Genomic DNA, 24,313 nt, shown 5'->3' with positions numbered 1-24,313 from the left:
ACACTTTCCCCCCTCCCTCCCTTCGTTTTATGGAGCGAATGCAGGCTGCGCAGCTATCACAGAAGCCAGAACAGCAAGAGGGATTGCTGCTTTCACTGCGCAGCGATCCCTCTTGCTGTTCTGGCTTCTGAGATTCAGAATATTTTTTTTCTTGTTTTCCTCCTCCAAAACTAGGTGCGTCTTGTGGTCTGGTGCATCTTATAGAGCCAAAAATATGGTATTTCAGAGAGTAAGCTTCACTTTTCATAAATTGGCTCTTAGGTGAACCACATTGCCTGGCTGAGTCTACTGCCTTAAGGTAGCCATTTCAACGTTTCAAACACAAAAGCTTTACCTTCTCCAAACCAATTAAAAGCTTGTCACTATTAAACAAAGAGTAGCTGGGGAATTGCAACAGCTGCAGGAAAGGCAAGTTTAAAGAGCACAATAAGCCCGCGACTGACACACATTTGTGTGCATTCAGCTTTACGCAATTGGCAAAAGGGTTTTTTTCTTTCATTAAAAAGGGGTTGGATGTCCAAGGGAAAAAAGACGTTGGCAATCCCACCCAACACTGAACCCAATATGCTTTGACTATATGCAATTTTGGCTTTAAGCGAAATCTCCCGAATGTAAATCCAGTGTGAGTTGCGGACTTACTGTGCACACACACACACACCGCCCCAAAAAAACAGCAGTGGTGACAAATAACCATACCTCTGAGTTTATACATTTCTCCATTAGCAGAGTATACCACCAACATGTGAGGGGCTTCATCGCTGAGAGAAACTACTGCTCCAGCTAAAGATAACAGCCCTCGTGGCTTCTGGTTTTTACTTTGTTCGTTCACAAAATATTGTAGGATTCCAGTCTCAAAATCCAGCATGAAATACCTGTTAATAGAGAGGGAAATAAACAGATGCATGTAATCTAATTTCCTATGCAGCGCCCGAAAAAGTTTTCATTTTTAACATGCAACTATGTACTGCATATCAAGATAGAAGTGGACTACTGTACACATTTGTTCCGCACTTACATGTAACGCTTAGAAGTGGACTAAGAATATGGCTTTTCAAAAGAATGCAAGCAATACAGAGAATCACAGGGTTTGAAGAGACCATGAGGAATGCAGGAATCACCATGACAGATGGTCATCCAACCTCTGCTTAAAAACCTCCAAAGAAGGAGAGTTCACAACCTCCCAAGGAAGACTGTTCCACTGTCAAACAGTTCTTACTGTCAAAAAGTTTTTCCATGTGTTTCGCCAGAATCTCCTTTCTTGTAACAAGTCCTACCCTCCAGAGCAGGAGAAAACAAGCTTATTCCCTCTACCATGTGGCAGCCCATGAAATATTTGAAGGTGGCTATCATATCTCCTCTCGGTCTCCAGGCTAAACATATCCAGCTGCTTCAACCACTCCTCATAAGGCTTGGTTTCCAGACCCCTGGTTACTGTATTTTTCGCTTATAGGGCACACCAGCCCATAGGGCGCACCTAGGTTTTTGGGGGGGGGGATAAAGGGGGAAAATTATTTTTTCCCCCAGGCGTGGGGCTGAGGCGGGGGAAGCCCAAGCTTCCCCAGCCCCCAGAACAGGCTGCTATCCGCAAGCCTTGGGAGCCCGGCGGGAACTCCTGCCGGGCTCCCAAGGCTTGCGAACATCTGCCCGAAGCCCGGGGTGCGCTCTGCTGCGCTCCCGGGTTTCAGGCTGCAGGCTGCTGTCCGCAAGCCTTGGGAGCCCGGCAGGAACTCCTCTCGCTCTCCAGGCTTCAGCGAAAGCCTGCATTCGCTCCATAGGACGCACACACATTTCCCTTTCATTTTTGGAGGGGGAAAAGTGCATCCTATAGAGCGAAAAATGCGGTATCTTTGTTGCCTTCCTATGCACTCATTCCAGCTTGTCAACGTCCTTCTTAAATTGTGGTGCCCAGAATTGGACACAGTATTCCAGATGAAATGTATTACGTTATCCCCCTATATTGTCCCCAATAATAGCCAAATCCTGCTCAAGTTACTTTATGCCTTTCACTTTAGAACTTAATGTGACTGAGGCAGATATTGAAGGATGGATGAGTTCAGACAGAGAAGGGCAAGGTATGCTTAGGCCAGGCTAGAAAAGAGCTTTCTTTCTATGAAAGAATCAAAATGGTGAGTTAAACTTAAAAGACAGTGCAACTGGTGGATAACAGGTCTTATGTATCCCCTCAATTTCCAAACCCTGAGTAAAGACAGCCCCATGAAAAACACAATGTAGTCATTTATTCTTGAAACTGTGAAGAAGCAGGCAATTCAAACCAAAACTCCAAAAGCAGCGCAGATTTCAAGGAGGCTGCTTGTACACAAACATTTGTAGACTAAGGCAAAATGCCAGGAACTCAATGTTAGAAATTCAAAATTAATTGGCAAATAAAACCAAGTCAGCCTTTTTCTTGACAGTTTAAAAATACAGACCTGTAATGAAAATCCTGATACCATAAATGGGCTTATTCATTAAGGAAATCTTGCTTCTAAAGGTATTTTAATCTCTTAACATTCCAGCTAAAGCAATTATTATTTTATTTATTAAATCTGTTTCCTGCCCTTCTTCCCAAAGGGTGGCAAATATATAAACAATGAAACAATGAAATTAAACCTCAGGCAGTGGAAATGGAACATGCTGCCCTGGCTACGGCTCCTTCCTAGTGGTGGCACCAGCTGTTTCATAGTTTCCCAGAATTAGTTAGCTGGCTTACAACTCCACGCGATTGCCTTTCGAAAGGAAGTTACTGAGGCAGCTTGAATCTTTGCTCAGGAACCTCAAAGGTTATTCATTTAGAAGTCTCAGTAATTAGGCTAGCCAGCGCAAAACTCACTGAAACAATAAACAGTGGCTTCTAAACCATGAAGTGGGGCTACACCACTGCAAGCCCAGGTCCCTCCATCACCAATTTGAGTGAGAAATCTGAGTACAAACGAAAGGGAGAAGCAGATGGTCACAATGATCAGGGGCCCATTAGCTTGATGTCAGCTGGAGGTGCCAAGCTGAGCAAAACAGCTCCTGTAACCCGAATTAGAACTGTTAAGTTGTGGGTGAACATATCAGACGACACAGTGATTCTTTAAACGGCTCTTGTTTATTCACAGGCCAGAACAGAACTGAACTGAAGGGTTCAGTCAGCCTGCTTATATAGAGCTCCAGTACAACGTAACTGTAACAACTTTCTAAAACCATCCAATCACTGAACATCATTTTCGATCCCTTATTTGCATAACTATCTACAGTATCCCCCTGCTGGCCCAGGGTGAGAACTTCAGTACATAACAAGAACGTTCCTCAGTCTCTTTCCCATTCACTTCTGCCACAGTTTCACATCTGGATTCAACTGCTGTCGTCTTCGTGTAGTGTCCATATCCCCTTCAATTAAGCTTCTTAATCCGGAGAGCAAACCAATCCCAAACGCAGCATGAATTTTGAACACTATAATCATAAAAGGTTCGTGCCCTTTCTTCATTGCAGTTCAAATAACAGGCCCAAATACATTTTCCATGCTTGCGCATTATCTTGCAAACCAGTCTTTGCTGGGGGTGTGGAGAAACATGCATACTGCAATCGGTCCCAGAGAGATAAACTTGGTTTACAGAAATGCGTAAATAAATTAATAAATGGGTCATTTGGTTCTGGCTGCCTTAGTAATGTAAAACTCTCCTAGAGCTTATTTTAATAATAAAATCCTTCAGCAGCTTATTGCTAAGAAATGGGCATGTCGCAGCAGCGTAGCTCAGCTTTACAAGAATGAGCTGCTATGAGCACTGAGCTCAGGCATTCTCCTTCTCCTCCTCCTACACACACAAAATTCAAAGCTCCCCATTTTTGTTCTTAATAAATTGCAGTCCTTACATCGAAACTTGGTTTATTCCAACTGAGGTTTAGTTAACAAACCAGGATCTGGAAGAATGCATTTGATCCAAGTTTGTTGAAAGCAATCGCCTTTAAAGTTTGGAATAAACTGCAGTTTCCTGATAGGACCAAATGGAAAATGGAAGCTTTCTATCTCCTCCTTTGGGGCAAGTCCAAAGCTTGCTGGAACTTATTGATCACAATGTTTGGCATTATGAGAATATCAGCTGGCCCAAATAGAGTGATAGTTGACTGTATCTGCTTACAGAAGTTAACAGGAGATACAGCACCTTTATCAGCACTAACCAAACTATCTCAAAGTAGTGAGCAAGCTTTCAAATTCCCTGAAACTCCTCTTCAAGATAGATGTTAAGTAACATGGGGAACCCAGAAGAAACTGCCGTTCTCCCTGTGAAAATATAAGGAACCAACAGCTATTAGGATTGATTTGTAGCTCTGATCAGAGGTCATGGGTCCCTTGAGAAGTCAGAGAGCAAAATGAAGTCTGGTAACCCTTAGTTTAGCAAACCTGATAGGAACCAAGTTGAGTAGTATTATTGTTGGTGGTGGACATGTAATCCCCATAAAATAACCCCACATGGGGATTATGTACCCTCCAGCCACTAGGCCCCATGCGCACCTAAGACTGACAGCCACTATAGTCTCCAAGATCAACAAAACAGTACCATTAATTTGATAAGCCTGGGCAGTGTGACTCGGTAATAGGAGACAGATTTGGCTCTGGATCTGACAGGGCCAAGTTCACACGCCTCTGCTACGGGCACAAGGATCACGTTGGCAAGTGATGCGTAGCACCATGAGGATGAGCCTCAATTAGCTTGAGGAAAGCACCATGACCCTCTCCTTTCTGTGGTCAGAAGAAGGACTTCTGCTGAAGTGCTTTGTGCACCACACGAACCAGGGATCCTGGCTTAAGACAAACTCTGGGTAGTTTGATAAACCAGCTTCATAGCGCATGGTGTGGCTTAGCATGAAACTCACCAGAGCTTGTTTTAAAGCAAGATGCCCGATTCATGTACGATGCTAGGCAGAGATTGTTTTAAAGTTTAATTCAATTCAGCAATAAGAGTAGAAGCGAGTACGCAAGCCCAACAACTTTCTTTGGACTGTTTGAGGCTTGTCCACGTAGCACTAAACCACAGTTTAGCATTGCAAAGGATCTGGGCCTATAAAATAGGTTAGTTCTCCCATATAAAACTCCTCATTTGCATGCGATCAGCACGCGAACACTGTTTCCGGTCCTGCAAGGGGGCAGTGTGGAGCAGGATGGTCTTATGCACATCCCACTGACATGAATGCAACCCCCACATAAATGGGGAGTTGCCCTTAGTGCAAACAGAACCAGTTTGCAAACATTGTCATGTACATATGATCCACAGTATAGGAGAAGCAGAAGATTGCACTCTCTGCTAACCACCACAGACTACCAACCTGTGTACATTCCTTTTTACTGAACTTTGGTCTTTAGATATGCATAAACAGAGACATACTCCAGGACAGAAGTCCACAGGACCCGTGCTGTTCAATGAGCTATCCCTTTAATCTTTATTAATACAGCAGCTTGCAGAAAACTTTGTGCTGACGACTTCATACAAAGTTTGCATAACCGTCAGAAAACACCACCTTAACTGATTTACTGCATATTAAATACACATACAGCTTAAACCCATTAATCTGATTTTAATACACAAACTGCTAGGAAACTGCACTTTCAGGGTGAACTACTGAAACTTTTGGCACTTGCATTTCCAAGAGGTCAACTGTCATTGTGAATGTGAATATGATATAGATTAACTTAAAATATCCTCAGTCAGCAGAGTTCTATACTAAAGTCATGTTGGTTTCCCCCCTCCTCCCCAGACCTTCATGGTTCACCCTTCACTTTAGCAACCCTCAGCCCTCAGCAAGAATCACTGCCAGACACAAGCAAATCTGCAATGTTACGAAGGAAAAGCATTAATATCCATAGACACATGGTCCCCAAGGCTATTTGCAATAAATAAATATACGAACAGGCTTATGCGCATCCACTGAATTAAAAAAATCTAAAGTCAGAGTGCTGTGTGTCTCAATAAAATGCATATAAACATTTTATAAAGCGGCTGAGCAAACAATAAACACAGAAACAAAACCACTGAGAAGCCAACATGGTGTAGTGGGAAAGCTCCACATGAGGCCCAGCCATTTCCCACAAGCCACACCCACCTGTCCCAAACAGATGACATCATATGACATCAGGTGTGTGTGCCAGGTAAAGAAACAGTTTCAAAAAAGAAGAAGAAGTCAGGATCCTTAAGGAGGGCTGCCAGTTGTTCACTGCAGTCTTTTAAGTTTAGAACTGAATGCAAGTGCCATTGGGATCTGCTTCATTCAGGAATGAACTTGGCAACACCTGATCAGAAGCTCCTAAGTGCAGCCAACTTGGCACCAAGCGCATGGGAATTATGTGTTCCCAGTGTCCCAATCCTGCAAAGAATCACTGATCTTCAATTCTTTAAAAAACCAGCCCCAGTTTGAAGCATCATAGCTCTACTGAAGGTTAGAGCGCATCCTTTGTAGTTAGAAGGTCCCATGTTTAAACCCTGGCATGTTCGATTAAAAGGATAAAGGTAGAAGATGACGGGGAAGACCTCCAAGCATAAGACTCTTGCCAGACCGTTGCAACCAAGACCTGATAGACAAGGCTATTAGCATCTGGTGGAGCTAGTGAGAAATATGTAGTTTCAGAACCACCGCTGCAAACTGAAAAGGCATTATTAGACCTAGAAGCACCCTGGCCTTATTAGTTTCAGCTGGCCAACCCACACCCAGTCAATTGATTACATCAAAAGGTTTGATTCCTCACATCTCCTGCAGCTAGAGAAAGAAAAGAAATCTTTTACTGTTGCGTTATAGCAGTGTCTGAAACTCATATATATCAGCTAGGCACCAAATGGCTCCTTAAACCAAGGTTAAAAGTTAAAGGACCCCTGACAGTTAAGTCCAATCGCTAACGACTCTGGGGTTGCGGCGCTCATCTCGCTTTACCGGCCGAGGGAGCCGACATTTGTCGGCAGACAGTTTTTCCGGGTCATGTGGGCAGCATGACTAAGCCGCTTCTGGAGAAACCAGAGCAGTGCACGGAAACGCCGTTTACTTTCCTGCCGGAGCGGTACCTATTTACCTACTTGCACTGGCATGCTTTTGAACTGCTAGGTTGGCAGAAACTGGGACCGAGCAACGGGAGCTCACCCCGTCACGGGGATTCGAACCGCAGACCTTCCGATCGGCAGGCCCTAGGCTCAGTGGTTTAGACCACAGCACCACCCGCGTCCCTTTCAAAACCAAAGTTACAATCAACAAAACGGAATGTCTGGTTGCCATTGGGGGGCAAGACAGCTCTAAAGTCTTATTTTTCAAATGTCAAACTGATTGTGATTGATCAGTTAGACATCTGACTTTGTTCAGATAACAACCTTGAGCTAGGTTTAGAGCTTTGAGAACTTAAAGAAGACAAGTCACTTGATCCAGGGACAGTCCACATATATATTGGCTGATTCCAAGCTCTTTTTCTTCATGGTAACTGCTCCTGATCAGGCTGCACAGAAAAAGGAATCCATAAATCCATTCCAATTTTACAGATAAAATATAACTGATATAACTCTACAGGATGTGGTATTAGTGTGTGAAAACAGTCCAGACCCAATGATCCCTAAGCATGCACCTCTCGATGGTGAAGATGTCAGGGGCCATCCCGGCGTCCAGGAATCTTCACTTGGCCAAAAGTGGTCTTAAGCCAGGTGCAAAATGTGCCTGGCACCTGGCTAACTTCTAGCACTGCCTGTGAAATATATTGCAGTTAAGGTGTTCACTGGTAGATTTCTTTTTTAATGATATAGGTGGGAAAGCAGCTTGTCACTGGTGACTACATAGGTACTGGCCAATGGGTACTCGTAATTTCTTGTGCAGCTGTATTTCATGCAGCATTTGCCTCCCAAACAGAGAGGAAGCATTAGCTAAGGCAGGGGTCGGCAAGGTTTACCTCGCCTGGGCTGGTTCACTCCAGTGGAGCTCCCTCCATGGGCCAGATCACAGGTGTGTGTGAGCGCAGGCGCCCGAGATTTCCGACATCTGCACAGATTCAATTTTTGGCACCATGGAAGCGAGTCCCCCCGCCGCACTGGTTTAGCGCAGCCCATGGGGACTCGCCGAGCAGGCAGCTTGGTTCAGGGGCAGCTCATGGGCCAGTTAAACAACCCCTGTGGGCTGCTTGTGGCCCATGGGCCTTGGGTTGCCAACCCCTAAGCTAAGGGAATACAGTCATACCTCGGTTTACAGATGCTTCAGGTTGCGTTTTTTCAGGTTACGGATGCTCCAAAACCTGGAAGTACTGGAACGGGATACTTCCAGGTTTTGGAGGTCGCGCATGCACAGAGGTGCTAAATTGTGCATGCGCAGAAGTGCCAAATCGCAACCCACGTGTGCGCAGACGCACCGCTGCAGGCTGCGAACGTGCATCCCACACGGATCACGTTCGCAACCCGCGCGTCCACCGTAGTGGCACTTTTTTTCCTAGTATCAACAGCCCATGGTTATTTCTGTGCTGGGAAAGTGAGATCTCTCTACAAGAGACAAGTTTTCTGGGTAGAAGAGATCTGGAGCCCATTAAATAAAAACCACCTGACTGCAAATCTATTACACAACAAAGCCATTGTCTGCAATGCAACTGCATTCTTCCCTAACCAGCTTTTCACAGTGCTGGCTTTATATTTAGCCTGAGCCAACTGGTTTTGCTGCTCACTTTGAAGGCACCCTCCCGAGACACAGTTGGGACCAGTCCCAGGCTCAGTGTTTTATATTTAAGCAGGAAACCATCTGTGGCACATCCCACACTTGCCTAATGTCACAGCCTGATTTAGTCACAGCTTCTAACTGGAAAATTAAAATCCAATGCCAACTCAGACCCATATTATCTTGCTATAAAACCGTACCATAAAAAAACTAATGAGTCCCTGGGCTCTTTCTAACACCAGTTGCTGAACTGTGTGACAGTAGAGTTGACCACATTGCCATAATTGGTCCAAGTCATTGCTGCCATGTATGGAAGTGCTCAAGAAAACCAGCACGTCCATATATTAAGATGCTAAATGAAGACAGATCAAGGAAGGATACCAGGATCATGCCGCACAAAGAATGCCAACTTTCCTTAATGGGAAGAGTTTATTGCAGGCGTTGTGGTTATCTTGGTTTTAGATTAACAACGTTCCTTATTTCTTCTGCAACAGTATTGGAAAGCAGCCCTTAAAAAGTGATATGCAAAAAGTCTTTTTTTTTTTTGTCTTTTTTACAAAATATTTATTTTACAAAAAATCAGGTCCCCAAGGCAAATTCCAAGTTGAATCCGCAAAGCATAATAAATCAATTAAAAAACTAAAACAGCAGCATGAAAAGGCATACAACAACTGAATCTGAATATTGTTGACACTCAACTCCAAATCCACAAGATACCTCCCTCGGCACTTTCATGTGGATGTGTTAAGCATCCCTGGATGAGGTGTAAAATCCAAAAAGCAGAAGGGCCATGGTGTGTTGAGCAACAATCCCCCAGCAATACCTTCTGATACCTACCCACCAGGTAAGTCCAGAACTACCACAGAATAGTACCTCCAAGTCCCATTCCTGATAGAGGCCCCAATTAGTTAGTCACTTACAGAAGGACATTGTGGTTAAGTCTATCAAAAGAAGAAGTAGTAGTAGTAGTTTGGATTTGATATCCCGCTTTATCACTACTCTAAGGAGTCTCAAAGCGGCTAGCAATCTCCTTTCCCTTCCTCCCCCACAACAAACACTCTGTGAGGTGAGTGGGGCTGAGACACTTCAAAGAAGTGTGACTAGCCCAAGGTCACCCGGCAGCTGCATGTGGAGGAGTGGGGTATCAAACCTGGTTCACCAGATTACGAGTCTTCCACTCTTAACCACTACACCACACTGGCTCTCTGAAAGTTCCAACAGAAAGCCACTGAAAGTTCCAACAGAACCTGTTGATAGACATATTTTCCCTGTCCACCAGTGCTATTTCAGTCCCAAGCCGGGCCTGAATCCATATTCACCAAGAAATCAGTATCATCCAAGAAAGTTTGGAGCTGAGCTGCCACTACTCAGACACAGGCAGGTAGTAATCCATAGGGGTGGAGTCTGATGATCAGGGTTCTTCCAGCAGAAGTCTCACTTCTTTCAAAACAGATGGTACAACGCCATCCCCAAAAGTGGTGTTCAAATGCCACCATGAGAGCCAGCGTGGTGTAGTGGTTAAGAGTGGTGGACTCATAATCTGGTGAACTGGGTTCGCTTCCCTGTTCCTCCACATGCAGCTGCCGGGTGACCTTGGGCCAGTCACATCTCTCTGAAGTCTCTCAGCCTCACTCACCTCACAGAGTGTTTCTTGTGGGGGAGGAAGGGAAAGGAGATTGTTAGCCGCTTTGAGACTCCTTAAGGGGAGTGAAAGGCGGGGTATCAAGTCCAAACTCCTCCTCCTCCTCCTCCTCCTCCTCCTCCTCCTCCTCTTCTTCTTCTTCTTCCTCATCCAGCCAAGTCTCTTCTGGGTACCTTCGTGAGTCAGGATTGTTAAGCTTCAGCTGAGTACATGGATAGCCTAAAATCTCCAAGCAACTAGTCTGCATCATCAAAGGCTGAATAAACCGAAAGCTATCTATGAAAATGAAGCAAGCAGAAGATATGAACACATCCCTCCCTGGTCTGCTAAAATGTATTCTCCTAAAACATGTTCCCTTTCAGCATCTCAGAAAACCAGGGAGCTTAGGATCTAGTCAACAAGACACACTGTGTTTAGCACAGGCACAGGCAAACTCTGGCCCTCCAGATGTTTGGGACTACAATTCCCATCATGCCCGACCACTGGTCCTGTTAGCTAGGGATGGTGGGAATTGTAGTCCCAAACAACTGGAGGGCCGGAGTTTGCCTATGCCTGGTTTAGCAGAAGTAATGCCAACTGTCCTGGCCATTTCCCCCAGTGGCATAGCGTGGGTTGTCAGCACCCGGGGCAAGGCAAGTAATTTGCGCCCCCTAACCCATGGATTTGCGCCCCCTAACCCTAACCCCCAGATGTTGAGCCCGGTGCGGCCGGCCACCCCTGCACCCCCCACGCTACGCCACTGATTTCCCCTATTCCAGAAGAAGGAACCATGCTTTCAAATGGACCAGAAAGAGGTAGCAGGAAAATCCCCTACAAGGGTCTGAGAATAGACCATCCTAACTGGTCCTCCAACCATGTACATTAATAAATGTCCTAAATCCTTTCAGGAAACTAACTGTCCAAGGTAATAGATATTTCAACCCCTCCTAACATCCCGATCACCATCATCCTTTGCAGAAAAATAAACCCAGAGTACATCCTGCCACATGGACGGAAGCAGATATTAACAGAGACAAGACCACAGTTGTCATATGGGTTATGAAATCCTGAGCCACGGCAGACAAGGGGGCCTTGGAATGGATGCTGAAGTCCCCCTGAACAACTAAGCCGGGGGGGGACACTAAAACCATCCCTAGGACACCCTCTGCTAGCTCAGGCAGGGAGACTGTTGATTGGGGGGGGTGCAACTTGTAGAGATAATTAACAGCAAGTTACCCAAGTTTTAGAATTCCTCCCACTGCCGGTTTTCCCACTGTCCATCTTAGATGGCAAGCTCATTGGGCAAGCTCATCTATCAGACCTTGCACACCAATGCTGTTGTGAATATGCAGCTGAATAAATAAGGGATTATAAGGCAGTGTTCCCCAACCTTGGGCCTCCAGCTGTTCTTGGACTACAATTCCCATCATCCTTGACCACTGGTCTTGCTAGCGAGGGTTGATGTGCGTTGTAGTCCAAAAACAGCTGGAGGCCCAAGGTTGGGGAACACTGCTATAAGGCATAGAGAACTCTAGAGCAGTGTTTCCCAACCTTGTGCCTCCAGCTGTTTTTGAACTACAACTCCCATCATCCCTGACTAGCAAGACCAGTGGCAAGGGATGATGGGAATTGTAGTCCAAAAACAGCTGGAGGCACAAGGTTGGGAAACACTGCTCTAGAGCTCATATCTTTCAAACCAGCACTGCCGCCTCTTTGTACCACTCCCATTTGATAAAAATGAATCCACCTTAAATTCAGGAATCCTTATTTCGTTTAATTATTCATTCGCCTTCAAAAAACAACAACACTGTTATCGTTTTGCTGACATAGGCTAAGTCCTGCTTCTTTGACCTGTAGCAAGCAGAGCGGATGAGCTTGGTTTAAGTTAGCGTTAGTGACAAGATTCAACCTCTTTTAATATCCAAGCACCTCATATCTGTTGGGTTTAATCTCATAAGATGTGCCATTGTTCTCTTTAGAGAATGGGAAACAACCTGCAAAGAGCTGAGGCTGAGCAACAACAGCCTCTGGAATAAAACACCGAGAAAAGGAGCTGATAGGTTTCTAAACCAATTCCTCAGCCTCTCGCTCATATGTGGGAAACTCCTATATTAAGAATAAAAATGTACATATTTCTTCATCCATTTGCTAAGCTTCCATTTGCCCACCCAAAAAAGTATCTCCAGCCTCACTGTAGCTACAGGATCATCCAATTTGATGAAGTTACTTCAAATCTGGTTACTTCTCAAGGAGGCTTGCAAACTACCATTTATGTGGTCTCCTGCAGCAAGAAAGGATCACATCCTAGCAACCAGGAACTAGGGAGGAGACATTTGAAATCAGATTGTTAAATTACTCTCATTTTTCATCTTTCTTTCTGACCATCAGGCCACTTAAGACTGCCTACCTACCAGGCCTGGGCGATATACAGTGGTAAAGGTAAAGGTAAAGGGACCCCTGACCATTAGGTCCAGTCATGGCCGACTCTGGGTTGCGGCACTTATCTCGCTTTATTGGCGGAGGGAGCTGGCGTACAGCTTCCGGGTCATGTGGCCAGCATGACTAAGCCGCTTCTGGCAAACCAGAGCAGCACACGGAAACGCCGTTTACCTTCCCGCCAGAGCGGTACCTTATTTATCTACTTGCACTTTGGCATGCTTTCGAACTGCTAGGTTGGTAGGAGCAACGGGAGCTCACCCCATCGCGGGGATTTGAACCACCGACATTCTGATCAGCAAGTCCTAGGCTCTGTGGTTTAACCCACAGCGCCACCCGCGTCCCGACATACAGTGGTACCTTGGTTGTTGAACTTAATCCGTTCTGGGAGTCCGTTCGACTCCCGGAACTGTTTGAAAAACAAGGTGCGGCTTCTGATTGGCTGCAGGAGCTTCCTGCACATACAGTCGCACCTTGGATCCCAAATATCTTGGTACCTGGACGTTTTGGCTCCCGAACACCGCAAACTCAGAAGTGACTGTTCCGGTTTGCGAATGTTCTTTGGAACCCGAACGTCCGACGGGGCTTCCAATTGGCTGCGGCAGCTTCCTGCAGCCAATCAGAAGCTGTGCTTTCATTTCTGAACGTTTTGGAAGTCAAACACACTTGCAGAATAGATTCCGTTCGACTTTCAAGGTATTGTGAAGTTGAAGTCAGATGTACCGGTTTTTATGCTTCTGTGCTTTTATGTTTGTACATATTTTATGGGCTAATAGCCGTAAATAAAATTGAATTTGAATTTGAATTTGAAGTTAAAACTGCTTTTCGAAGAGAAATGAGGGATTTGTTCTGGAATTACTTTTGTTGTTCTCACAGACTGCAGTTAAGAAATGGACAGACAGGTGCAAAAGGTGGAAGAATTTCAATCCTGAAAGAATCTGGCAAAGACCTCTGCTTGAAGATGGAGCACACTGATGTTTCAGGCCAGGCGCAGCACTATGTACTTTCTAATATCAGGCAACATTCGCATTATATTAGTTTGCTCATTGAATTGATTCACAGTGAATCCTATGCATATCGGGTTCAGAAATGAGCCCTAGGTAATTTAATGGTTGCTTACTCTGAGGTCAGTGTATATAGGAATGCAGTTTCAGTCCCGGTTCCAAAATCTCTCAGTTCACAGTTGGCTTTATGTACCGGGGGGGAAATTATGAGTTCTTTGTAATCAAAGAACTATAAATCAGAGATATAAATCTTGAAAAGTTACTTCTTTGAAAGAATAGCAAAACAGGAATTACTACTCCACACGTATTTTAATATAACTTATCAGTGACAGAAATTATTTGAGATAGTAGAAGTCTAAGACATTTTACTAAGTCAAGGACAAATGTAAAACGACAAGCATTAATATACTTCATTCTACATTAACTGAATTAAAGCAAGCTCTGTGTGAGATAATATATTGAATCTCCACAGTGCCTATGGAATGCAAACACCCGGGGACATGAAGAGTGTATTTGACACAGAACTATTGTACCAGCTCATATTATGCAACACAGATATGAGGAGGTGTAGAGAGCATTTTAATTAGCTGACAGCCTTCACCTAAAGTGTAAAGCCAGAATACATCAAGCTGTTCCATATCGTTATTGATACAAACAGAACAGATTTTTTTAAACCTCTTGCTGATTATTTTTGTTCCATTATTAACAGACTGGGAGTGGGAATTAAATTAAAAACTAAGAATGCCTTTGGATCTTATGATTTATGTGGAAACTGTTTGATTTGGTTGCGTACTTTTCTATGCTTTGTTTATTGTTTATGGCTGCTTTTTGTTACATTTGTAGTTATGTAATTCTTTTATATAGGTCGTAAACAGCCTTGAGCATGGTTTTAACTTTAGAAAAGTGGTATACAAATAAAACGACTGAACATCAAAAGCGGCAATTAAAATGCTAATGCTAATAATTTTACTAGCTGCCTAGTATTTTGATGTATCACACACACCATGGCGATTTGTGTGGTATTGAAAACAGCTTCCCATAACAGAAGTTTTAGGGATCGGAAGCAGGGTTTTCCAAACTTGGGTCTCCAGCTGGCTTTAGGCTACAACTCCCATCATCCCTAGCTAGCAGGACCAGTGGTCAGGGATGATGGAAACTGTAGTCCAAAAACAGCTGGAGACACAAGTTTGAGAAACATTGTTGCCACATTTTTCAAACTACAACTCCCATCATCCCTAACGAGCAGGACCAGTGGTCAGGGACGATGGGAGCTGTAGTCTAAAAACAGCTGGAGACCCAAGGTTAGGAAATCCTGGATTAGAGCAATCATGTTCTGAAAGGGTTCTACTTAAATTGGTATATTCCATTCATTCCATTTCTGCTTAGCTGGCTCACAGACTCAAAAAAAGCAGACTGATATTCTACACAGACCTTTTAATTCCTGCAGTGTGGCAAACAGTTAATGCATCACAACAACAGGGGTTAATCTGTATAGAGCATGTGCCCTAGGGAACTGCTCAATTTTAAAACTTAACTGATAATTTATAACCAGACTTGTAGCAAGAAGCAAATTCTGAATACATTAGAAACTGAGAGGATGACAACTGAATACAGCCAATATACAATGGTCATGTGCTTCAAACATCTCGCACTAAAATTAACGAGACCTAAAAGTGCCCGTCTTTGACTAGACGATTTATTTACTATTTTGTTCATCCAATTTATATCTGTCTCTTGCTACCAAAGAAGCCCAGGATGGGTTGTGCCACAAATTATGGACCTACCAGGTTTACTTTTAAAAAATGGTTGCGATGCACTGTATTCTACGGCAAAAGAATCACGTTTTTGAAAATATCTCAGATCTTGAAGGAAGCAAATGTGGCTATAGCGCAGTGCCATTTTACACATCAGTTCCCACCAAGCTGTATGTCAATGGAGCTAAACTATTCACTCAGATAAGGGCCTACAAGCTAACAGCAGGATGCTGGGTTGATGCCAATGAACAATTACTACGGTCGCAACATCTCCTTCAGGAGACCTAAGAACCACCACCACCCCTCTGCATCATAAGCAACGTTCAATATTTCCCCAGGTTTCAAAAGTGGCTTTTTAAGCCAAACATATTGGCGAAAGTCAGGAACCCCAGTGTATGTGCAGCAATTGAGAAACACAATGGCGCTCAGTGGATATCAGGGCTGAGGAATATCTGTTTTTCAACATTGAGATATATCACCGGTGTTCGAAACTCCCATTGTTCTAGGAGCATTTTGCGACAAGGAATTTCACTAGCGCAAGCAGTTTCTGAGGTCTGGGAGAAGTGCTGAGCCTAAGATTTCAAATTAAAACAGCAGAGTGGAAAGGAAAGGAAGACTGAAGACTGGAGAAGAGACCCCCTTAGAAAGTACAGTGGTGCCCCGCAAGACGAACGCCTCGCAAGACGAAAAACCCGCTAGACGAAAGGGTTTTCCGTTTTGGAGGCGCTTCGTAAAACGAATTCCCCTATGGGGTTGCTTCACAAGACGAAAAAAATCTTGCATCCCCCCGTGGTTTTTTTCCGCTTTTTTCTCCCTTTTCCTAAGCCGCTAAGCCGCTTATCAGCTGTTCCGCTGATAAGCCGCTTAACAGCTGATCGCTGGAAGCCGCTTGACAGCTGTAGCGCTAATCCGCTAAGCTGTCAATGGGCTTGCTTCGCAAGACGAAAAAACCGCTATACGAAGAGCCTCACGGAACGGATTAATTTCGTCTTGCGAGGCACCACTGTATGGCTTTGTTTTCTGCAGTCTTCAGAGGAGGACTAGAGTCTAGACCATGTGAAAAATGAATGTTAAGATTTTAGCTGCAGTTCATTCATTTTCAGCTTTGTATTCTTGTTATAAAAAAGTGCACCTAGACATTCCATTGTTGCACCGCACCCATAACCTAGATTCAAGGTGCCATTTAGCTCCTAGCTTTCATATCTCAGTTTCTAACACTGTATATCACCAGTTAGCATCGCAATGCATCAATGTACCACAATGTCTGAAATAAGGATGGCGCCATGTAGAAGAACTGGCTGGCTTCACAGCTTTTCCTACATTGTGATTTTTGCATAAGTGCGCACACTCACAATGAGTCACAATATATTGCCAGGTTAAAAATTATGAAACAGATATCACAATATGGACTTCAAACTGGTTTTGGGTGATGTATCACCCAGCCCTAATACACATCATGATTCACGATATATTGCCAGGTCAAACATTATGAAACCGGTATCCACAATATGGACTTCAAACTGGTTTCGGATAATATATGGATATATCACCCAGCCCTAGTGGATATACTTAAGACTCAGCTGTAGGAGGTCAGCTAGTGCAGGCTAGAATTCATACAAGGGAGGTCTTTAATTTTCCTAGTTAAAGAAGCACAACTCTTGAGGAAGGACATGTGTCACCAGCTTGGAGGTCAGAGGCAGGCAACCTGTCCAGGACAGTGGAGGATGCAATGGAGTGTGGGACTACAAACTGCAACTTCTCTCCTTCCCACACAAAATTCTAACAAGCATCTGGGAACCCTCACAAAAGATATGTGCAGCTGTGAGTAATCTACATGATATCCAGACCAGGAACAGCTGACTCTGGATATCCCCTCTGGCGAGTGGGGCAAAAGAGGAAAAGTATTCTCTCAAATCAGCCTCTTTACCATACAACTAGATTGGAAAGTGGTTAAAGATGCCAATAAATTGCAAACCTGTAACTTCTTCTGAGGGACGCAGGTGGCACTGTGGGTTAAACCACAGAGCCTAGGACTTGCCGATCAGAAGGTCAGTGGTTCGAATCCCTGCGACGGGGTGAGCTCCCGTTGCTCGGTTCCTGTTCCTGCCAACCTAGCAGTTCAAAAGCACGTCAAAGTGCAAGTAGATAAATAGGTGCCGCTCTGGCGGGAGGGTAAACGGTGTTTCCATGTGCTGCTCTGGTTCGCCAGAAGCAGCTTAGTCATGCTGGCCACATGACCCAGAAGCTGTACGCCGGCTCCCTAGGCCAATAAAGCGAGATGAGCACCGCAATGCCAGAGTCGGTCACGACTGGACCTAATGGTCAGGGGTCCCTTTACCTTTACCTTCTTCTGACCTGGTCAATGAATGATCAGCAAGGGGATAGAAGGGCGAAACAAACATGTGCTTGAGTGTAGAACAAGCCTTACCAAAAAGAACCAGCATGGCTTTTGTAAGGGGAAGCTTTGTCTAACTCAGGCTGCAGTCCTGACGCCAATGACCTGAGTGTAAGCTCCATTGAATTCATCAGGACTTACATCTGAGCAAATGTAGTTAGGACTACATTATAAAGCAGGGAATTCCTGGATCCAACAGGCCTACTTCCAGCTATGGCTGGTTCGCCAGCTACAGTCTCTTCCAGGCAGAAATGATTTGACTGCTGTGCTCCATGTTCTGGTAACTTCCAGATTGGGTTATGAAAGCACATTCTACTTGGGGATGCCTTTAAGGTTGGCTTAAAAGCTTAAATTGGTCCAAAATGCAGCAGCCAGATCAATGGTGGGGGTTCCATTTAGAACTGGTAGAACCCCCATTTTAAAATAGCTGCCCTGGTTTTGGGTTCGTTCCCAGGCCCAGTTCAAAGTGCTCAACCTGGCCACCATGTACCTTCGGATATCTAAACTGGCCATGTAAATAGTCTTAAATACCTGGAATGATTAGGAGCATATCCTGAAGACTTAATATTGATCTGTTTTCCTTCTTGGTATGCTTTAATCACCCTATGTTTGTATTCTGGGGTGTTTTAACTGCATGCTTACTAGTGAAATGGAGGTTACGAAACATTAATTCTGAACTACTGTATTCAATAGATCGGACCCAAATACAGTGGGACCTCGGGTTAAGTACTTAATTCGTTCCGGAGGTCCATTCTTAACCTCAAACTGTTCTTAACTTGAAGCACCACTTTAGCTAATGGGGCCTCCTGCTGCTGCCATGCCGCCAGAACAAGATTTCTGTTCTTATCCTGAAGCAAAGTTCTTAACCTGAAGCACTATTTCTAGGTTAGCGCAGTGGCATAGCGTGGGGGGTGCAGGGGGGCCGGCCGCACCGGGCGCAACATCTGGGGGTTAGGGTTAGGGGGCGCAAATCCACGGGTTAGGGGGTGCAAATTACTTGCCTTGCCCCGGGTGCTGACAACCCACGCTACGCCACTGGGTTAGCGGAGTATGTAACCTGAAGTGTATGTAACCTGAAGCATATGTAACCCAAGGTACCACTGTATCTGAAATACAGTATTGCCTCCTTCCCTTCTTCGGTGTTAAGAACAGCAGAGAGCCCAGGAGAGGCCTCTCTGTGGCATCCCCAAGGTGCGCATCTGTCACCTACTTAATGTAGTTTTTATTGTATGCACATATTTACTCTGTGGTTTGACACCTCAAATATATAGGTTAGGACCTACTCAGCTCTCTTGGTTGTAATCTGTTTCAACTGTTTTCAATATTATATTTTTAGATTGCTGTAACCCTCCCTGGGACCTTGTGATGAAGGGCAGATAAGAAATCTAATGAATAGCAGCAACAAAAGTGTTCCATGTTATTCAGGGATGTCCCTATGCATTTAATAGGGAACATTTTCAACTTGATTTTTTTTATTTTGGATGGGGGGAAACTTTTAACACAGCTCAACACAAAAGGTTCCAACAGGACTTAATAGTCATAAAAATAATAACAACAATGTTACATCCTTAACTGCTTAAGAAACAGTGTGTGTGTGTGTGTGTGTGTGTGTGTGTGTGTGTGTAGGAACAAAATGTCAGTGTCCACAAACAGTACACTCTGCTAGGATCTACATTCAAACCAGAACAGGTGGGTTTATGTTGAGTCAGCAGTAGACAGAGAGGCAGCCAGGTGTGTAGATATCACCCAATTATACAGGGTGGTGAATATTCAAGGCTGAGCAACTCCACTAATTTCTTCAAACTCAAAAAAATCAGCAGATCATAAAGTACAGTATAACTCTAAAGCAGTGTTTCCCAACCTTGAGTCTCCAGCTGTTTTCAGACTACAATCCCCATCATCCCTGACCACTGGTCTTGCTAGCTAGGGATGATGGGAGCTATAGTCGAAAAACAGGTGGAGACCCAACATTGGGAAACAGTGCTCTAATAATACACACTGGGATGATGTTATCTTAACTTTAGATAGACACTACTCAAATATTACAAAAACAAACAGACCTGTTATCTATCAACCAAGCAGATCAAAGAATCAAGGTAGGAAGGAAACAGAAAGAATGATATCCATGTAGATTTATGAAAGTTAACAGGGAAATGGATTGAAACAGCAGAAGAGCAGGTTATCATAAGATAACAGCATGCCCATACTGTGCTAGAAATAATCTGTATCAGAAAGGAAATTGCAAAGAAACAGAACAGGCGCATCGAAGACCATTGGTTCTCGCAAGCTTTTTCAAAAAATTATATTTAAGATCGTTGTGTAGAATCTATGTTCCCCATCTGAAATTTAAACACTGACTTGGAAAATCGCAGTTCCCAGTAAGGAAAAGAATGACTATAAAGATCAGCAGCCAGTAGTTCCTGGACCAAATCCAGCCTCCTAAAAGGAGTTGCTTGCCTCCCTTTCCCAAGTTGCCATTTCAAAAATCAAAGAGACATGGAGTATACATGACAGCCAGTCTTGCTAGCAGGTCAGACAGGGAGCAGGGTCAGAATCTTGGCCACCATAATCCCTTTTCTCATGTTGCCTCTCCAGCAAAATGAGTGGCTAGCCAAGAGTATATGTTCTGTACTGAAACTAGTAAACATTACTGCAAATTTACTGTTTTCAGCAGTTATTAAAGTTATTTGCTATTGAAACAAAGGAAGATACATACAGATATACATACATGCATATATACATACACACAAACATTAATTATATTATATTATATTATATTATATTATATATAAAAAATATCTTAGGAAAACAGAAACCTCAGCTCTGATAAATTAGTACCATAAAAAGAAAAAAGCAGCAATCAGCATTACATTCTCCTACAGATGGCTGCAAAAACATGGCACACATTTTCCCCCTTCACAGTGGCTGTCTCCACCTGCATGCCCACAAAAGTCAGAGTGACTTTATAAGGGGCAGATTGCTCTTAATAATGCACCAGGAAGTTATGCAAACCAAAAGAATCAATATTGTCAAACCCTAGCTTTTTATGCACATGAAATACAATATTTTTTTCCTCTTCACCCAGTGAGTATTAAATCGAACAAGTTTTGTTTTTCCCCCCAGGAGTGGGGAGCGAATGGGCAGAAGAATATTGTGTTGCAAGCCTGTACGCAGTTACCTGGGAGTAAGCCCTAATGAACTAAGACTCAGGTCAACTGAGAAGTGGTATGTATAGGATTGTGCTAAGGAACGTTGAATATTTCTTTCCATCTCTCCACTAATATGTCATTTGTAGCGGAAACTGCACCATTTTGCGCACAACAAATGCCATTGATCTTACCACCACATGAACAAGTCCAACTCTTATTGTCAGTCAAAATGACAAAAAAAGGTCAAACAAAATTTTTAAGTTGCTAGCATCCAACCATGACCATGCGAAAGTCTAGAAGAGTAAAAATAAAAATACAGTTGATAGCACAATCCTAACCTTGTCTACTAAGAAGTAAATTCGATTGCAGGTAAATTGGAGTTAGGATTGCAATTACCTACTTCCAGGTAAACTGGGGTTAGGACTGCAGCTTTCAACTCTAAAGAAAAAGTGACAGGACGAACTGTTTGACAGTGTATTATTCCAGAAGAGATGGGATAATTAAACACAGGAACCAAAAAACTGAAATGTTTTCTGCTGCATACACAACTGCGCAATCTCTGCTTTCAAACTGCAAATTGGGGAAACCATGAAAAGAGTTCCTTTTCTTCTATAAACTTGTATAGACAGGGTTAAGAACCCACTACTCTTTTCCCTAGTCAACCTGAGTGTGAAACAAGCAGTTAATGCAGTCTAATCTTAACTAAAAAGTAAAGAATATCACAACGATGCATTGAATAATTCAGAATTAATGTTTCATAACCTCCATCTCACTAGTAAGCATGCAGTCAAAACAGCCTAAAATACAAACATGACAGGGTGAATAAAGCATACCAAGAAGGAAAACAAATCAATATTAAGTCTTCAGGACATGCTCCTAATCATTCCAGGTACTTCAGACTATTTAAATGGCCAGTTTAGATATTCCAAGGTACATGGTAGCCTTGGGAAAAGCTTGCTCACATGAACCACTGCCACATGCAAAATTAAATTCTCAGCATGCACTAGAAAGCCTCAAAAAGCAGAGTCCCGCATATTAGCAGCATAGAGCTGTGGCGTTGGAAGGGATCCTGAGAACAATTGAATTCAGGCATAGGCAAACTCGGCCCTCCAGATGTTTTGGGACTACAACTCCCATCATCCCTGACCACTGGTCCTGTTAACTAGGGATGATGGGAGTCGTCCCAAAACATCTGGAGGGCTGAGTTTGCCTATGCCTGATCTAATTCAACCCACTGCAATGTAGAAATATGCAGCTGTCCCACACGGGGATCGAACCTGCAACTTTGGCACACAGCACTGGGCTGCCTACACAGCCAATTTCCCAAGAGCCGGGTGCTACCAAACACATGGCTTCTCAAGCTCTTGTCTTGTTATTATCCCATTGCCACTGGAATCACAGAACTGTAGAGTCGGAAGGGGCCACTTGAGTCATCTAGTCCAACCTGCACAACGCAGGAAATCTTTCCGCCAACACGGGGCTCGAACCCGCGACTCATGAGATTAAGGGTGTCATGCTCTACCGGCTGAGCTATCCCCTGCATATGAAACAGGTCCAGAGAGTGCAAATTTGGCATATGAATGTGTGCTGGAAGAGCAACCTCTAAAAGAAAGAAAAATCAGGTAAATTCAAAGTAAAGGGACCCCTGACCATTAGGTCCAATTGTGTCTGACTCTGGGGTTGCGGCACTCATCTTGCTTTATTGGCCGAGGGAGCCGGCGTACAGCTTCCGGGTCATGTGGCCAGCAGGACTAAGCCGCTTCTGGCGAACCAGAGCAGCACACGGAAACGCCGTTTACCTTCCCACCAGAGCGGTACCTATTTATCTACTTGCACTGGTGTGCTTTTGAACTGCTAGGTTGGCAGGAGCAGGGACCGAGCAACGGGAGCTCACCCCGTCGCGGGGATTCGAACCGCCAACCTTGTGATTGGCAAGTCCCATGCTCTGTGGTTCAACCCACAGCGCCACCCGTGTCCCTATCCGGTAAATTAGGGGTGGGGGAAATGGTGTTGAGGAACACTTGGAACAGCGCTGGACACCTCCTGAGCAGCCAGGAGAGGGAGACATAGACCCCTGCCCTGTGGGAAGCGGCCGTGGGGAATCCCACGGGGAAGCCGTCGCAGGACAGGGGGAAACTTCCACCGTTACCTCTGAGTCAAAGAGGGCGGGCGTGGGAGAGGCCGACGCCGGGCAGGAAGAGGGGTCAAATCCTGTGGGGCTGAGGAATAGGAAGGGGGGAAGGAAGTAGGTCGACCCACTGACCCCCCCCCCAAAAAAAAATGAGACTGAGAGAAGAGGTTATTCCCACACTTGCCTGCTTTGCCAGCCCTGGATGAGGTTGGTGTACTTGCTGAGGGAGCCCTCGAGCACCGCCTCCGTCGCCCTGCCGGCCGCCAGCCCCCCGCTCCCTCCCGGGCTGGCCGCGGCTGAGCTGGGGCTGCTGCTGCTGCCTCCGCCGCCGCCTCCCTCCGGCCTCCCCGCTGGTGTAGCCGCCGCCGCCGCCGCTGCTCCTTGGCGGCCGGAGAGCCCTCCCCGGCTGGCGGAGGAGGACGGCGAGGAGCCCGCCGAGGTGGGGCGGCTGCTGCTGCGGCTGCTGCTGTTACTGCCGCCGCTGGACGGGGCTGCTCCGGAGTCGCCGCCGCCGCCGCCCTGCGCCGCTGCCTTCTCCATGGAGCGAGGAGGCGGCCTCGGCTGCCGACGGCGGGCTGGGAAATACCTGGCTCATACGCAAGGAGGGGGGGAGAGAGAGAGAGAGGAAGGGCCGGAGAGAGACCCCAGGGGCAGCCTCCACCGCCACCTCCTCCTCCTTCTCCAGGGCTCGCGAAAAGCAGCGTCGGCGACGCTTTGTGTCCGGCGGCGGAGAGATCCGCCCCGTCCCTCGATGTTCTCGCTTCAAGCCCGGCCCCTCAGCCCAGGCGCGCGGCCAGGAAGCGCTGCCTCGCTCAGGGAGCGAGCGCGAGGAGACTCCCACCACAGATGGGCGATGCGAGGAGGAGGAGAAACACCCTTCGCGCCCTCCAGACGGGCGAGGGAGGAGGGAAGGGCGGGTGCTGCTGTTGCTCCGCGTTCGCCCCGGTGCGCGTGCTGAGGGGGGAAGGCGCCGCGCTTAATTGCGCGGGGATGTGCGGAAAGGGAGCATGGTCGCCGGCGACGCGTCTCTCACAAGCGTCGAGTTGGAAGCGATTCCCCCCCCACACGCACACACACCCCGCGAGGGTCGTCTAGTCCGAGCCTTCTCAAGGCAATGGCTTCCAGGCGTCACCACCAGTGCTTTTTATCTTTTCAAAAAAATGTTTAGGGGTACTCT

At 45.4% G+C, this 24,313-nt stretch overlaps 1 protein-coding gene across 5 annotated transcripts in view; it reads right to left on the bottom strand.

Moving 5' to 3' along the window:
- The window catches only part of OSBPL10 (oxysterol binding protein like 10), an 82,757-nt gene extending 59,066 nt beyond the window's left edge, over positions 1–23,691 (bottom strand). For all 5 annotated transcript variants that reach the window (XM_081883226.1, XM_081883227.1, XM_081883228.1 and 2 more), the window contains exons 1-2: positions 23,321–23,691; positions 697–872 (exon numbers count right to left, since the gene is read on the bottom strand). In XM_081883226.1, the coding sequence (XP_081739352.1) occupies positions 697–872; positions 23,321–23,676 (532 nt within the window). In that variant the 5' untranslated portion in view covers positions 23,677–23,691. The remainder of the gene's footprint in view (positions 1–696; positions 873–23,320) is intronic.
- Positions 23,692–24,313: the final 622 nt, after the last annotated feature.

The sequence above is a fragment of the Podarcis melisellensis genome, assembly GCF_964234715.1.
Source record: "Podarcis melisellensis genome assembly, chromosome: 12".
Classification (NCBI taxonomy): domain Eukaryota; kingdom Metazoa; phylum Chordata; class Lepidosauria; order Squamata; family Lacertidae; genus Podarcis; species Podarcis melisellensis.
Note: the sequence above shows the minus strand (reverse complement) of the source record. Positions and strands in the feature narration are given on the sequence as shown.